Source organism: Mugil cephalus, chromosome 11, assembly GCF_022458985.1.
Source record: "Mugil cephalus isolate CIBA_MC_2020 chromosome 11, CIBA_Mcephalus_1.1, whole genome shotgun sequence".
Classification (NCBI taxonomy): Eukaryota; Metazoa; Chordata; class Actinopteri; order Mugiliformes; family Mugilidae; genus Mugil; species Mugil cephalus.
In genome coordinates this window covers 9,460,028-9,477,701 of record NC_061780.1, presented here as the reverse complement: position 1 = coordinate 9,477,701, position 17,674 = coordinate 9,460,028, and the positions used below count along the sequence as shown (strand labels likewise).

Sequence of the window (17,674 nt, the reverse complement as noted above, 5' to 3'; positions counted from 1 at the left end):
ATGCTATTTAGTTTGTATTGTATATCTCTCAAAAGAAATATGTTAAGAGAATTTATTATGGCGTCCCTTAAATAATCTGGTACCGTAGTAGAAAAAAAAGAGAACGGCAAATATTCAGAAAATGAATCTTTATACATGTGAGAGGCAAAATAATATAATAATAATCTAATTCCAGTTAACACACACAGACATTACTCAGTCTATACACAGTTAGAACAGTGAATAAATAAATACAGAGTATTTTTCCAGTAATTCATTTGGCACAGACATTTTAGACTTTTAGACTTTAATTATAATTATAGTATCTATGCTGTTTTATTTGATTTCAAACATGAACCAGAAACATATCAAACATTTGTACTAACAGATCAAACATCAACACCAAAATTTTAAAATGGGAAATCCTAAATATAAATGTCATAATGTTAACTGATTTCTACAAACCTCATGACAAAATAAAAGTTATGGGGCTAATTAAATGCTAAATAAATAAATAAAATCAGATTTACACTGATTTCAATAAAATAAATATTACACTGTAACTATCGCTTATCTATTGCATCAGTGGCTGAGCTCAAAATATAGGATCATTGTCAGATTTCCACGGCTGGCCGGCGGCTGTTCTGAGGCGGCCTTGTCCCCAGAGGCAGGGTAGTTTGTGATTGACTCTCATCACAGCAACGCTGGTACAAGAGTCGGGTTTACGGATGACCTCGCACCAGTCTGGATAGTCCACCGGCTTATATCCGCTGTGGGGAAGAACGGAGTGAAATTAGAGTATGATCGATACATCCAAATATAGTCGGTGCTCGTTGGATTGTGTGAGAAAACAAACTCACTGATCACAGCATCCCACTCCAAAAGGCTCCATGCAGACACACTGAAAACAGTCACTGGTGACCCAGCTATCTCCTATCCCGTACACCTGTCCCATGTATTCACAGCTGCCTTATAACGACAAATATCAGTGCCTGTGAATAAGTACTCGACAACACTTGTAATAATAAAAGCAGACAGTATCAGCAAAATACATTTTCAGTTTAAAGCGCCAAGGTGTTCCTTATGAATGGTCTTTGTGAAATTACATATTACAGATTCATATTTGCATTGAGTGTGTAAACAACAAGTGTCGCTACAAGCTTGTGTGGATAAACTGAACCACCCATTTTGGTTCTTCTAAATCTGCAGAGGAACAAGGTTAACACTGTCAAATACAGAGCAATCTAACATTTCCACCCAGATAGAAAAAAGCAAAGTAAAACCACCTAAAAAAAAGAAGAAGAAGAAGAAGATGTATTTCATTACTTGCTGCCACTAGATGTGTGCACAAATAATCTTATGGGAAACTTGTACCTTTGGTGTTGAAGAAGCATTCTCCGCTGTTATACACAGAAAAACATGGCACACAGGCACTAATGAACACAAGAAAAGCCAAGACTACTCCCTCTGTATTGGCCATTTCTGTAACAAAAAAAAGAAGAAAAAATCAATTCAAAGGTTAAAAGAAATACACACATTACACAAATTCCAAGGTCTTCTTACCTATTTTTACGTTTCCAGTCCTGTGTATGAAATATTCTGTTTCTGTGTCTTCCAGGTCTTCCGTCTGCACCCTCTTTTTTTTTTTTATATTCCTTCTTTTTCCCTGTCGCCTCGGCGCGTCTCCTCCTCAGTGCCTCCCTGGAACTGATGCACTCTCTCCCGGGGTCTCAGATATTTATACCAGCATGTTTGCGTCTCCGCGCTCGTTTCTACTGTCTTTGTCTACCCCCCCTCACTCTTTAATTACCACTGTATACTTTATCTGCGCACGCACATACGATGTGCACACACACAAATATACACGGAAACAAGCATTATTTCATTCCCCCTTGTACTGTTTCACAGACAGAACCCCAGAGTATACAGTGTGCACTCTTTCAGATAACATTTGTCTCCGAGGGTGCCATTTGACCCTATCAGTAGATCACGCTGGTGACACCACGCTTATGGGACAACAGGCCAGTGGCCTATTGTCCTACGCAGGAGCTGCTTGTGTGTGCACAAACATGAACCTTTGACCCACTGCTCGAAATATAATCTGAAAAAGGCCACATTTGTGTTTTTATCGTCAAATCTTAATTTATGGTTTACAAACAGAGATCCTGCAGATGTTTCTAATAATCGTCTTTCTCCTACAAACAATTATCTTTCAAAGCTCGCTGATGCATATCAGTTGCTTAATTCAATTTCACGTTGTATCGGTGATGAATCATAATGCACATAATAAGAATCTGTATCTGCTTTTAAATGATTCAGTGAACTTTAGTTTAATTTGCTATTAACAGTCTGTCGATCTTGTTGTATCATATAATATTTTAGGACATTGTATTTTATGTCTTTGTGCTGGGATTTGTTTGAAAAAGCTGAAAAAACAAATCAGAGTCCTCTGGTAAGCACTTACATGTGTATCCCTGTGCAGTGAGTGTGAACTGTCACAAAGATACACACAGAGAGATTTGTTTCACTGCCCAGAGGCTAATTCTGAGGTTAATCTGTCCTCTGCGAACACTTGGTTCAACTCCGCTCGCTTTCATCAGATTTTCAAAATGCTAAGGATGTTAGCTTTGTCTAACTTACCCTTTATATGATATTAAAGTGAATTTGTCCTCATGTGCATATGCCTTAGCTACTCTGACGCACACAGTGCTGCACCATGCACATTATACTCAGCATTTTCCTCCGGGCTGTACTCAAGTTTCAGCAAACTGCTCCACGTGGTTTTTGTGTACTGAGAGGTGTTGATCCAGTTTCATTACTGCAACCTCTTTGCAATCTTTTCTTTTCTTTCTTTTTTTTTTTTTTTAGAATGGGTAGTCTGACGTAACGCATGGCCTGCGGCTCAAATTACAATACAGTTCTTAAGTAACAGCAAAAAGAGTTGTTTTGTAACACGGACTTGGACGGCAGCTCCTCACACGAGCGCTAAAACGGCCTTGTGCACACTGAAACTCCACTTATTACGCTTTCCTTAAAATGGACTGTTACATAATAAAGAAGGCATTCACTGAGAGGAGGAGGTTTCATCAGTCGGAAGTCCAAATTAATGCAATTAAAGACTTATCAAAGCATAAAAACAGTAACTACATCTGACACCACAAGATTTGAGTCAAGCGAGTGAACACAGTAACGAATCACTCTATGATGCTAATGAGCCGTCAAATTTTATTTATGTCCTGCACAGAACATCCCTCTCACGTTCATGGGGGGTATCTGCGTCATCCTCAAGCTCGGGGGGAGGGGTCCTGCGCAGTGTCTTAGCCGCTCCTAGGACTGCGCTCTCCTGGGCTGAGGCTTCAGGTGTTGTTCCTGGGATCTGTTGGAGCCACTATCCCAGTTTTGGGGGTCACTGCCCCGAGTGCTCCTACTACCACGGGGACCACAGGAGCCTTAACCTTCCACATATCCACATCTGCTCCAGCGGCTCTCTCAGCCCTCGGCTCTTCTCAGTCTTTCACTGGCACAGTAGCAGTGAAACCTTTGGACACACCTTCTCATTTAATTAAATGAGATTATGTGTCCAAAGGGCAACTGGGAAAACTGGATGAACTGTACGGGAAGTAAACGGGAAAAACACGCATGACTTCTCCTCACTCTGATGACAAAAACGAACTGTATGTTCAGTTTCTCTGTTTGCCCAGGTGGATCTATCCTGATGTCCTCTTCCATGGAGAGGAAGAGGACACATGTAAGTGAAGAACCACTACATTACCCATCAGTCAAGAGTCAGGACTAAACCAGCTCGGCTTTTGAATTATTACTTAAGACAAACCTGAACATTCTGTCGGTGAAGTTATTTGCTCATATTAACAGTTTAATAAATGCATGAATTAGTGGTTTATTTAACAGCGTTTCGTAGTGTCTTCATAAATGCATAGTATTCTCCTCTAGACCAAGTCCGCCTCGGTGTTTGCTCACAGAGCAGGATGTCCTTGCACACCACGATCCCTTGTAATAAAAAGCCTTTTGTATGCGGGTGTGGGTGTGCTTGACAAGGAACGAAAGAGCAGGTAAACAATGAAAGGTGATACACAGAGTTTTTTTTATTTATTTTTTGTATTAAGAACACAAAGGTAACATTTTATGGTAATTGTCCTTTGATAAAACAGTAGCTCAACCAGCTGAATTCCAAAGAACACTGAATGGACATGGTTGTGTACACTGCAAAAGCATTTACCTGAACATCTGACATCTCTGGCCTTTTCTCAGAGGTACAGCAAAGATCAGAAGTAAATGCCAGAGTCTGTAGGAATATGTCTGATATTTAGTTGACATGATAAAGCACAAAAACAACCGAATATCAAACATATCACACAGCCTCCAGCAAATCAGGGTGAGCCAGTCAGGGTGGGTGGAAAAACCTGTTTGCAAAGGAAACATGCGATTCATTGAGATAGCTTCTTATCTACAATCAGTCAGGCTGTTTCAGGGACATTGTAACTGAGAAAGACTTGAACAACCTGTTCAGCAGAGAAATGCCTGTGAACTCAATCATACATGGGAACAGAAACTTATTTCTACTTCAGATGAAATGACCTATCTCTAGAAAGTCAACACCAAAGGAAAACACCCCAAACATCACATTTCAAAAAAAATAAAAAAATGAAGATACTTACTTGCTCCCTTCGTCTATGCACAGTGTTACGGTGTCCGGTCGAAAATCTTGGAAAAAAAGTTGTTGATTTGCGTGTGTGTGTGCGATCTCAAAAAGTTTCTCGGTGTAACTGTTGATCAAGTGTGAGCTTGTGAACTTTTTCTTCAGCGGGACAGCATTTATATATACAACCCTTTGAGTTTGGCTGGGGAGGGAAGGGGAGGGGGCTTCCACATTCACCCACACATGTGTCCCAAGTAATTAGAGGTATCGATCAGCTGCCGTGGCCTGAAGCCTTTCCTCCCCACATTACCCCGATCAATATGTGTGATGTTCATCCTAGTGTGAGCTCTCTTTCTCTCTCTCCCTCACACAAACACACACACACACGCGCGGACATGACCGCACACAGAGAGTCAAATAACTATCAGTTGTTGCCTGTAGGGAGGACGAACATGAAGCATGACGGTCACTTCACTAACTCACTTGTTGTATCCTGAACCAATATTTACTTTAAATTATATCCAAATTATATATCCAAAGATAAATGTTTGATAACTTTTACTTACTCTTCTAGCGAATGACTGTCTAGTTACAGTAAGTGAATTTCATAATAATGCAATTCAGATATTAGTTAAAATAAAATAAAAGCATATATAATACATATCTAACTGGCGTCTTATGCATTTAAGTTTAATTTTCCTTCAAAATGCTCAAATGACCATATTACAAGTGGTCACACTTGTACATAATCTACAAGTGTGGTTTGAGTAATATTGAACTTCTGTCTTATAATGCAGAAAGTTAATTTAAATGATGACTAAACACAGAAACAAAGATGGATATCAGCTGATAATGAGCGCAAGTGAATTTTTCAGGTCGTACCGTTCTACTATTTGTCCTTCACCATCAGATAAAGACTTTTACTAACAATAATGACAATTACTTCACTTGACTGCTGCAGCATCTCTGATCATTAAGCTATAAAGAACACTTCATGGTTTCTTAATGTTTGAATGTGGTGCTCTGTGGAAAAGAGTTTTTATTTTATTACCTCTCTGTTTTTTGTGTGCTTGCTGATTTGAACTCGCTACATGTCTCAGAATGCGAGGACACATTTGATAATATACAGAAACTAAAGAGACACATTAGATAAATGTTTAGTCGTAAGCTCTCCGTGTGAAATCCAGTACCAGTGTAGGCAGCTGAATGGATGAATGTCTGTCTAAAGTCACTCATGTGTTGATGTTTTGTCAGTAATAAGCACGAACTCTGAAGACGTCGTGACCTCTGGCTGTAAGTGTGACCTCTGGAGGTCTGGATAAACACAAAATATCAATATCAGTTTGTCTTTATGTTGGGGGCCATGTGTTGAATTCACATCAACTATCAGATGTGGTGGTCAATGAGGAGCAGAGCTCTTGACTTTACCTTTAATTTTAATTACAACACGTCTATGAATGTTCTCGGCCATCCAGGTCATGGTTACCCCACTTCAGTTCTAAGAGACTGGAGGGACGTTGAGGCTTGAATAGGGAACTCTGTGGGTAAAACATGCTTGACTTGTTTCTGTTGGGATGAATGTAAATAGTTATGGAAGTAAAGAAAACCACTAAATAAGAAGGTTTGTCAAACTCTGGACTGGTAGGTAGTGTATATACACACGCGTAAATAAATAGGCAAATTAAAAGATATTCTTTTCCATTTTCTGCATTGGCAGCACATTGTTACCAACATTTAAATAAGAGAAAACTGTAATTTAATTTTACTAAGATAAATAAATATTATGACAGGCTGTGGTAGGTGGCAATCAATAGGTGGTCGGCTGCCAAAAATAGTCATTAACAGCTGGATACTAACCTGGCATTAACCTCCTCAGGAAACATTGCATACTAGTGTTTTTCAAACCCCGAAATAGAAACTGGTCCAACCCAAAGATAAAACACCCACGGAGAAGCAGAGTAACGCAGTGAATGCTGTTCAGTGCAGTGAGGAATGTACAGACCAAACAACCCATCCACAAACGCAAGGCCCAACACAGGAGAGTCAGCTCTTCAGGGAACAACTCAGCGGTCCACCTGCGCTTTAAGGACAGAGGACACTCCTTTGAAGATAGCAACGTCAAAATCTGAGCCGGAGAAGACAGGCGGTTTGAGAGAGGAGTAAAAGAAGACATCTATGCCATATTGGAGAAACCTTCTCTAAACGACGGAGGTTGGACTGAGGTTGAATGTGCCATAAGTTTAGGATGCAGTCTTAACACCATTCATACCCTGAGACCAGTGACAATGACAATGGCTTAGTTAGAGCAACACCCAGAGGGAAAGTAGTTTAGACACAGCCCTTCCCCCTCCCCAAACAACAGGTAAACATCCAGGTGTTCATGACAATTAGTGACACCAGTTTCTGATTCCTACAGAACAAGTCAAGCAAGTTTCTGATGCGTTTCACCCGCAGAGATTCTTTTTGAAACATCAACTTACTTCCAGTCTCTCAGTACTGAAGAAGATACTTCAATGAAACGTCTTCAAGAAACTCTACAAGTCCAGTTGCCTTTCTAACAATGCCTTTTGGGTCTATTTACAACACGTTAGATCTGAATTTGTATTCAGATTACATTTAATTAACGGACACATCTTAACTATCTTCACTTACGAACCCCAAATAGTGTCATCAGCTATTTTAAACACAGCTTCTCCCTATAATTTGCGTTTACACATTGAAACCGAAGACCACATTTCATGTTCAACAGCCCTCATTTATGACATCAGTCAGACTGTCTGTCCCCATCAGCCATCGGTGTATCCTTCACTGCTATGACGCTGACCTTGTGAGCCTATTGGGGCGGAATGACAGCCCTCTGATTGCCTAATTGTGAGCCCGGGGGGAGTTTTTTACTCTCCAGCAGATGGAGGGCAGCGTGAGGCAAAGTGAGAGATGACGGGGTGATATAAAGCAAAATGATTTAAAAGGAAAGTACGTGGGGTTAAACAAAGACAGGAAAATCCTTTACATAACAAGCCATTATTTATATGTAGCTTCCTAATTTCACAAAATCCTTTTCCATTATTTATAACTATATTCACATGAAAAGACTCGAACACAAAGCTGACTTCATGTCGGTTGGTCAGGCGACCGTAATAGCATGTTGTGAAGATCACAACACAACACATAAAATGTAATTAGGTCCACAAAACTTTACTGCAGCGCCAAATAACAATAACATCAGATACGGTGAACACAGAACTGGTCAAGGTTAAACTGCTCAGTTTCACTCTTACAACGTTGCACATGAAAATACTGTCAAATATCTCCACATTACAAGGCCGGCATTATACTTAACATCAATGCTACCATGTATTAGCATTTACACCTAAACTAAATGCAAAATACAGGACAATGATTCACATAAAACTCACACGCTGGCTTTATTATTTTATTATCAGCTGCAACACGAACCATATTCCCGGACGTTTACCAGGATAACATTGAAGTTTATGGGGAGTGGCCAACACAGGTTTTGGGCATTCTCTCCCTCCCTCTCTCTCTACAGAGGGGATGGGAGGGTAAGGGGATGGGCAGTGGAGGGGGCAAACCCAGAGGCAGGGTCACAGAGGAATCAGAGGCAGACAAGGTTACCAGTGATTATTCAATACCTGTCTAATACACACGCACACACACACACACACGAATCTGCAGATGATTTTATATTCATTTTTATTAGTCTTTTCACCAGTTGCCACAGGCAAACAAACAAACACCCATTCCTGGAGTTGAGGAAGGAAAACTCTCTGATTTTATGAGGGAGGTGTCTGAACAAACCATGCTTTGTAGATTTGCTTTCTGCCGGTGTTTACAGAAATCAATCATTACCCCTACAACCAGGATACAGGTAAGACCCACACCCTGACTATTGTGATGTAGGACATGTTAATGATCCCGAGGAAATTCTTATGATACTTGAGTCACGAAAAAGATAAAGATTCAGTTTGACAGCATTATCCTGCATGGTGTCACAAACATAAGCCATGCCCTTTGATATAAACAGAAATTAAACTGATCTACAGCACTCCTGAAATAAATTCTCCCTCCATAAAGTTTATGATGATATGGTTTATAGCGGTCAGGATCCAGTTATGACCATCATCCTCAACCTTTTCTTATCATCTATCTGGGTCATCACCACAATGAAATGGAAAGAAAACATTTTAAGTTAGGATTTTAACTTTTTTAGCAATTTATTTTGTTATTTTTTTTAAGGTGCATTCACTTTTTTTCTGCTTAGACTGCTGCTCAATATTGTGTTCAGTGGTGAAGATATCACTTTATATTGGTGGAATGTAACAGTTAAGACCTGTTACAATTCTGAGGTTTCCTCATTTGACTCATACTTGTGGCACATTTCAGAGAGAACTATCTCACAGCTATTGTTCACTTTCACATGTAGATTTCGTCTAACTTTCACCAGACAGACAGGTTGCAGATAAATTGTCAGTGCCCAAAATGACATAAATTTGCCAATGACTGATGACTTCAATGCCTTAAAAAGACACATGTTATTCCCTCTTCATTTGTCACAATGGTGGGAGCTGTCTCTGGACATCAGAAGTGTTGTTATCAGCAAAGAAAAGACTTCTAAAGGGTGTAAGGCCACTTCCAAGGACCTTGGTATCCCTGTTTCAACAATGTTATTAAGTAATTTGCATGGAACTGTCAAAACCTGCCTGGATTTGGGGGGAAGAGGAACATTAATGAGAGAAGTCTTGAAGGTTGGTTTGACCTCCTTAAAAAAACATCACGCAAAAGACCTGAACATTGACTTGGAACCATCCATGTAATGATTCAAGCGCGTACCATACTTCAGACACTAAAACAAGCAGGGGAGGAAGACCCCATTGGTGTACCAAAGGCATAAAAAGGAACACCTGCCAAAGAGTACCTGGACAAACCACAGTCCTTCTGGGGCAGGAAAAGTACCCCCTACCAATAGTGAAGCATGGTGGAGGATCCATAATGTTGTGGGGCTGTTTAGCTGCATCCGCTGCTGGAGGCTTTGAATGTATCACAGGAATCATGAAATCAGATGATTACCAAGGAATTTTAGAGCAACATGTGCCAGGGTAAAAACATGATCATGGCTTGTCCAGCAAGATGAAGGCCCAAAGCACGCAGGAATGGTTGAAAAGGAAAAAATAAATGGACTGTTTTAAACTGGCCAACAATGAGTCCTGATCTCAATCCCACTGAAAATCTATGACAAGGAGTTCTGCAAATGTCCAAGAGCTTGAACAAATGCAACAGAAGAGTGAGAGAAAAAGCAGCTCAGAAGTGCAAGAAGCTTACAGATGGCTACAGGAAACGTATGAAGACGGTCAGCGCTGCCAAAGAGTGTGCAACCAAATATTAAGAAAGAGGCACCTTTATTACTGTCCATTAAATCGATTAAATTACTTTGGACATTCAATTCAACAAAATCTGATCATATTAATTTGGTACACATTTACATATTTATTTCTGAACATATTGTAGATGTTATACAAAAAAAAAAAAAAAAAATGAAAGGGTGACCAGGACTGTACATGACTGAAATAACATCAGGCTTGGTTTAGATTTCCAAAGTTGTTAAATCAGGCACATGTTTTTTTAAAACAGTCATTCATAACTTTTATTTTGACAGATCTTCTCACTTGAGTGAGCGCAAGTACATTATTGCAAGATGCTTTATATAAACTGGATGGTCCCTCTTTAAACAAAGTGACAGCACAGTCTTGAATTGTTTTTGTGCTCTCAGTCCACCTGATTACAACAAACAAAAGCTGTTTGTCCTGAGTGAGTGACTGTCACAGTAAATGTCAAACAGGGACCAAGGAAGGGCAGGGTGTAGAGAGTGTGTGTGTCAGTATCACAGTCGCAATCAGGTACTTGATCTCCTACATTTCCCACAGTGCTTTGCGGCTACCACAAATCTGAGTGAATTCTTAAATCTAGTCACATTTGCATAACAACATTTAACATACCAATGAAATTTCCCCTAAAGCATGTGTATTGAAAAGCAAAAACATATGGCCCACACCAGAATGGCCCCTCCCCATTTGCTACACAAAATGAACAATCTCTCCAAAAGGAATTTTGAGTGACAATATTAAGAAGTCCAACTTTAGCAGCAACCTGTAGACAGTATGCTTTAATGAACAGGAACATCTGAGGTAATATAAACATCATGCCCTGGCTTCACGTGAACAGGTTTCCCAGAGGCAGTATTCGTTCACTCTTGAAGCAATGAAAAACGCATTTTTTAAAACATTATTTACACACGCTGTACTAGATGGAAGAAAGCAAGAAAGTAATGACAACTTAAGCTAAAGTCATATTAATGTAAGGTGAACAAATGGATGATTATAAACTGAACATTATTGTGCATTCTGGGATAAACATAACCAGATGTCTCCGTGCCCCACCTAATAAGATATATTATATACGATCAAACCCAGGTTAAGTATCTGAACCTGAGAGGCAGTAAAACAACATGCTGACAGTCTGGTGTGTGGGCTAGAAAACAGAAGTTGCACTCCATCATCTCGCGTTGGGAGCATCCGGCTTAGCTTCTTCTGGTTTAGGAGCATCTGGTTTAGCTTCTTCTGGTTTAGGAGCATCCGGCTTAGCTTCTTCTGGCTTAGGAGCATCCGGTTTAGCTTCTTCTTGTTTAGGGGCCTCTGGTTTAGCTTCTTCTTGTTTAGGGGCCTCTGGTTTAGCTTCTTCTTGTTTAGGGGCCTCCGCCTTTGGCTCTGCTGGTTTAGCAGCCTCATTAAGCGCCTCACCACACAAGTTCCTTTAAGAGAAAGTGTAAAAACAGAAAAGTGAGTGCACTGATGTCTGATATCATTATGGATGAAAAAGTATTCTCTGCAGATTTAAGTCCAATAAAACAGTGACATACTTTCCTCCGACCGCATCTTTTTTCAAATAGTCGCACACTTTGCTCCGTCCTCCAAGACGCGTTTTCCAAACTGTCTCTTCGTCTTTCCACTTGACACTCTCCTTCTCTAGTTCAGCTGCAAGCATTGTCATGTGACATGAGGATTTGTAAGTGTTTTACAGAGTACAAGCACATCTGAAATTCACACTTCCAACTGGGATGAGAAAATGTATTAGTAAAACTATCATGTGTAAAAAAGAAATGACTTTGTCCTTTTGCTCAGCAATCAAATGCACAAGCACTTTTGACGTTGAACGCCGTAAACTTTCATTTACCTCTCAGATTATTCAGCCCTGTCTCTTCTGCAGCAGATTTGTCAGCTTCAGCTTTCTGCAACCGCAAAGATTTGATAAATCAGTCATTCACTTTTATTTTACCTTTGATTTTGCAGAACATGATTTTTCCTCCTACTGTTTTCATGCGTGCATACATTTAATTTTAGCAGTCTAAAAGCTTTATTCAAGAATTATGAGGATCCATATATATCCATATATATATATATCCATATATATATATATCCATATATATATATATATATATATATATATATATAGGTGAGAGGAATAAAATAAAGAGCCTATTAAGGTAATGCTGGGGACCGTGTTCATTTGCATAATGCTACTGCACTGCTGCATTTTTGTTGTGCGCATATTAACTGGCATCTCTTCTTTTCCTAATCAGATGAAACGGAAGTGTCCATCAGTTGATATCCTGCTGTAGCCTATATCTTAATGAATCACAGGGTCAAGCACGGGGGTCAATATTCATCTCCTGCTTACAAGTTTCATTTTCTCACCTTTTCTCCCTGGCAGATGTCCACCTCCCCCTTTAGCTTGTCTGCTTTGCTATTTAGCTCGATCGCTTCCTTGTCCAGTGCGGTCTGGTCATTTTTAGACTTGTCAAGTTGATCCTGCATGTTTCCCTGCTCGGTCTTGAACTCTGAGAGCACGTCATCGGCCACCCGTAGCTTGATTTCTTGAAACTTCAGCCGTTTGATCTCTTGTTCTTGCTCGTTTTTCCGTACTTTCATGAAACCCAACAAAAGCACGCTCACGACTATTGCCATGGGTACGATTAAATGCACCTTCATCCTTTACCGGAGCTGCGATTATTCCTTTTTCATGTGAGGTGAGCTATTCGTCCCGGACGGTGGATGGCAAGAGTTCGCCCAACAGGTGCCACGATGACTCGCAGTAATTCAAACTTCCATGAGCGACTCGGAGTCAGCGAGGCTGCTTTCTGCGTCACCTTGGCTACACCCCTCAGTGTTTGAGATCAATCAACTGCAAGGAACGACATCTGACTCACCTGCTTACCTGGGTTGGACTTCCATCCTTTTGCGTTGGCTTTGAGCCGCGCCAATTTCCTGGTTTGCCTAATAAACGCCCTCTCTTGCAGCTGAGCTCACCTGTCAATCCTGTTCTTTTGGTTCCTCCGGTTCCTCCAAACAAGTAAAATGCGAGCATAGTTAATCAGGGCAAATCGTCGGTTAGTTTAGTGAGAAACAAATGCATTGGAGGGAAATTAGATTCAAAATGGTCCTATGATCCACACGTGAAACGTAAGACTTATTCAGTTTGAACATGTGCAACATCACCTCACAAATGCATTTATAGCTGTCTGAATAAATTGTATTTAATGCACATTTCTTTATTGCAACCTCACAAATCGCATTGTGTTCGCGTTGAAAGAGCTCCCTGTGCTTATGAAGGTAGTAATTACCAAGTCATTTCTTTCAAACCGAGAAACACAAAACTCATGAGTTTGTCCTTTGAGCTACTCGAACATCGTTGGCAGATGTGATCCCAGCATCTTAACTTCCAACTTTTTCTCCAAAGACACTGAGGAGATAGTATTAGAAATAAAGTAGTCTAATCCACCTCTTCATGCTAACGCCGCCATGGCTGAACTTCTTCTCCATCCTTCCCCACTCTGGCACCAGCAGCACTTTTGACCAGTGCCCGGAGGCCAGTGCCCGAGGACTGACTGGATTGAGCCCAGATGATCAGAAAATGACGGAGGCGTGACATGACTCCCATCAAACACTTATAAGAATTAAATGAATGACAGAATTAAATGAATTACAGCGGACTGGGGGCGCTGGGGCTGTAAAAATCTTAAAAAGTCTTTCTTCTGACCCTTTGGTGCTGTTGGTGTGGGTATGTCTCCAAACCCATTTATATTTGCAAATAAAGCTGAACTAGCACTGTCATAAGCGCCATTGTGATGCCACGGATGGATGGCGGCACCAGCTGCATTTGATAGTTTGGTGTGCTGTCATACCATAGACATGAGCTATCTGCTGAAATTATATAATTCAATCAACACTCCAATCAAGCCAATATTCATTTTTATGACAAACCTTTCTCAACTTTAGAAACTTTCCTTTCTCAGTTCCGTCCCAATGCGGAACCCAAACAGCAGGACAAGGAAATTAAGGGAAGCAGAGCGGTGAAAATATTTAATCAGTCTCAATGTTAAACAGAGCGCAGAGGGACAACGTGAGAGCCAAACGAGGAAACAGGTGTTTTGACACGCCCATCTTGTCCTGCAGGTAGAGCAGGTTACAAGTAACCGAGGTATTCAGAGTCGAGGAGACGAGCTGCACGGTTCGACAGACACTCGGGATGAACAAGTGATCGTCTCCACAAGCCCCCCTCTCGTTGAGTCAGTCCGCTATCGTCTCAGGCAAGATGAAGTTAGCGATCGCTTTGGTGGTCCTGAGTCTGGGTGTGATGTTCGCGGTGGTTTACCAGGCCGTGTTCCAGGAGATGGCCCTGCGCACACTGAAGCTCCGAGTGGTGGACAACTCGATGGAGGCCAACGCGAAAGAGGAAGCCATCACGGAAGCGAAAACAAACATTAATAACCTTAAGACATCGCTGGCAGAGGTCACTACCAAGATAGAGGAGCTGAAAAAGAAGAAAGAAGAAAACGGGAAGTTGGTGCAGGAGCGTGAAGCAAACCTGCAGACCTGCAAGACCGAGAAGGCAAGGCACACGTACAGCAGCAGTACGATTAGAAATAGAGCATGCACTCCTGATCTGATACAGCGCGAAAGTAAAGAGCATGTAGTGTGCCTTGGAATGTTTAATGTCACAAAAATTTAAATTGTTGATATAATATATAAGTACACTTTTCTGTTCCTCTGCTCATGCGTCCAATTTAACTGCTGACAAATACTTTCACATGTTCCCTTGTTAGGAGAACAGTATAAAGAAGAAGACAGAGATTCAAGAATCCATGAACAAAGCCAAAGGTAAGGCAGCTTTCTGATCACCTCTGATTTGGTGGACGATGGATAGTGTATATAATGGAGCAAAGTGTGCCAGTCCAGGGATTTAAGTAAGGGAATAAAAAAATGACTATCAAGCTCAAAATTGGCATAATTTTTTTAATCTGAAACACTGACGATGATGAAATGTGGAAACACTTGTGAAAAATAAGTCTCCCATCTGCACATTCGGCTTCATTCAGCGAAAGATTTGCCTTAATTGTCAAAATTATCACTTTGTACTCATCCAATGTGGTTATTTTCCAGCCGATTTCGAGGCAGCTAAAGCTAAAGCTCAGGAGGACATTAAGGCGCTCAAACAGCAGGTTTTGGATCGAGACAAAGCTATCTGTGCCTTTGCAGATCTAAGTAACGAGGAAGCACGGTAAGACTTGAAACACATAGTGGCATTCTCAAAAATAAATGGTGTATAATGCAACAGAGCAGTATAGAACATTGAGAGGCACCTAATAGCAATGTGGGTAATGGGATAGATATTCTTGCTAAATTGAAAGTTTTTTTCCCCCCTTTCTTAATTTTGCAGGAAGCTGTGTGGACAGCCTGAAGCAGCACAGTAAAGCAAACCAGAAACGTTTAACACTGACTAAACTTTTGCAAAAAGGAGGCATGTCATGGACTTGTATTTTGTAATGATTGATGTTATTATAGCCCCACTTTTTTTCATGAGATCTGATTAAACAATGCGGTACTAGAGGTGTGTGGAATTGTTGCAAGTGTCTTCTGTTTTTGGAATGTGATTGTGTTGGTTTAAGAGCTGGCTTTTTGTCTTTATGAAATATTTTGACACATATTTGGGGTTAGAAGATTCACAGATGAACTTGGCTGTCATCTAGAGTTATTAACTTTTTTAGGATTGAACTATAAGTTGCATTAACTGGCATGTGTCTCCTGAGGCATTTAGGGTCTGGGCGCCCTGACTCTTCATACCACCAGAAAAGCTACAAGGTCACTGGATTACTGTATGAGGTCATGTGTGTGCGTATTTTTATACACCACGTTCAATATAATAATATTTGGACGCATTTTAGAACAGTGAATAAATGAACTTTTGCCCAGATTAACATGTAATCTTTCTAATTTTATTATTAAGTTATTTATTTTTGACATAATGAGACTGTCTGTCTGATTCAGGAGAACATGACAAACTGGTTGCTGATAGGCCAAATATACAAAGCATTCATTCATTTCTTAACAGGAAGTTTGAAAGAGGTAACACCTACATGATCCAAAGAGAACAGTTTGACTGCGTGCTCCTCTATCGCCCCCTAGTGTAGAACCACAGATGACGACTGACATTCTTACTACAATTTTACAGTTGTTCATTAGGGTGGGTTGCCCAAATATGTACTGATTACATAAAGGACCATCTAACAAGAGGACTCCGTCATCCAGACCATACAACAAGAGTATGCATCAGGAAAGAAATTGCATTTCTCCAAATTTAGGCACATATGAGCCGTCCTCACCTAGACCAAATAGAGTGGTATGAATGTTCCATGACAATTTTTGTTTTTACATTGGTTTGATTTTCAGTGCAACAGAGTGATGAAAAAACCGAATTAAGCACAGTAAGTGTTCAACAGAATATTAAATTATTACATAGAGTAGCATCAGGAAATTGGGGAAAAAAAATGTTGCACTTTACAGCTTATACTGGAGTATAAAACAAGAAATATAAACTGCTGCACAGAAGCATTTTAGAAGATACAGGTTTGTGGGAATTTAATATATACACTCATACAATCATACAGCTGTTGGTTAATCCAACATAGAAAAAACTAAACAGGTCTTCTCCGCATCCCAACCTCCCAGTACACTCTGGATGAGAAATACTACAATCCTTTTAAATTGAGAAGTCTTGTAGAATCTAACTGTTGACTAAACTCTAAATCCTTGCATGCATACTGCAAACTTTTTCTTATCATTTGCTTTTCTTTTCTGATTCATATTCATACTTTGCCTGGCCAAAAAAAAAAAAAAAAAGTCACCACCAAAAACAAGGTCACAAACTCTAATATTTCATTGGAACATCACTTGCATCACTTCATCTGTCTCTTTTCTTACCCTGATGCCCCATCACTCTGGAACAGGGTAAATCTGGGCTCATTAGACCACATGACCTTCTTCCATTGCTCAAGGGTCCAATCTTTAGGCTCCCTAGAAAACTAAAGCCTTTTTCCTGGTTAGCCTCACTGATTAGTGGCTTTCTTAAGGCTACACAACTGTTCAGCCCCGATCCCTTGAGTTGCATGCTCTTACTTTCACTATTAAACAAAGCCCCGATTTGTAATGTTGTTCTTCTTCGATTTGATTTCACCAAATGTTAAAGTGATCGATTTTTTTTCTAACCACACTTCTTCCTTTTTCTCTTTTTCTTTTTCTTTTTTTTTTTTTTTTTTTTACAGTTTTTAATAACGAGTTGGACAGTTCTTAACCCAATGTTAGTAGTTTCTAGATCTTTTTTCTAGATGTTTTGTCTGCTTGAAACATGCCATTGATTAGACCCTCTCAAATAATCTTTTGCATGGCCACGGGATGTGTCTTTTGACATAGTTGTGTAAGAAATGAGAAGCTAGTCATTGTTGATAATCATCTATAAAAGGTAATTTACCTGTGCAATAATTAACTAATACCTATTTGCTTAGTTAAATCGAGGTGGTGACTTTTTTATATGGCTATGTAGTGCATAGAAAAATCGAATTGTGTTTATAGTATCCACTCGATGTTAATTTGTATTTTTTCATCACAGTGAGATACAATTACATTTTAG

The 17,674-nt window shown here is 40.1% G+C and overlaps 3 protein-coding genes across 5 annotated transcripts; 1 reads left to right on the top strand and 2 right to left on the bottom strand.

Moving 5' to 3' along the window:
* Positions 1 to 113: 113 nt before the first annotated feature.
* Positions 114 to 3,556, bottom strand: msmp2 (microseminoprotein, prostate associated 2). Of its 3 annotated transcripts, none has more exons than XM_047598975.1 (4): positions 1,558 to 3,554; positions 1,354 to 1,462; positions 840 to 948; positions 114 to 749 (listed from the first exon to the last, which is right to left on the bottom strand). In XM_047598975.1, exons 2-4 carry the CDS (start codon positions 1,457 to 1,459, stop codon positions 575 to 577), a joined length of 390 nt encoding a protein of 129 aa, XP_047454931.1. In that variant the 5' UTR covers positions 1,460 to 1,462; positions 1,558 to 3,554; the 3' UTR covers positions 114 to 574. The 3 variants fall into 3 exon arrangements, with proteins under 3 accessions (XP_047454931.1, XP_047454929.1, XP_047454930.1); XM_047598973.1 differs by having other exon boundaries at positions 1,354 to 1,461; positions 1,543 to 3,548; XM_047598974.1 differs by having other exon boundaries at positions 1,354 to 3,556.
* Positions 3,557 to 10,034: 6,478 nt separating this feature from the next.
* On the bottom strand, positions 10,035 to 12,943 carry zgc:174935 (uncharacterized protein LOC796019 homolog). Its single transcript, XM_047599786.1, has 4 exons — positions 12,406 to 12,943; positions 11,885 to 11,939; positions 11,571 to 11,685; positions 10,035 to 11,462 (listed from the first exon to the last, which is right to left on the bottom strand). The coding sequence occupies exons 1-4, from the start codon at positions 12,697 to 12,699 to the stop codon at positions 11,207 to 11,209; spliced, it is 720 nt and encodes a 239-aa protein (XP_047455742.1). The 5' UTR covers positions 12,700 to 12,943; the 3' UTR covers positions 10,035 to 11,206.
* Positions 12,944 to 14,182: 1,239 nt separating this feature from the next.
* On the top strand, positions 14,183 to 15,608 carry si:dkey-87o1.2 (uncharacterized protein LOC796684 homolog). Its single transcript, XM_047599593.1, has 4 exons — positions 14,183 to 14,599; positions 14,814 to 14,868; positions 15,151 to 15,268; positions 15,428 to 15,608. Exons 1-4 carry the CDS (start codon positions 14,303 to 14,305, stop codon positions 15,459 to 15,461), a joined length of 504 nt encoding a protein of 167 aa, XP_047455549.1. The 5' UTR covers positions 14,183 to 14,302; the 3' UTR covers positions 15,462 to 15,608.
* The last annotated feature ends 2,066 nt before the right edge of the window (positions 15,609 to 17,674 follow it).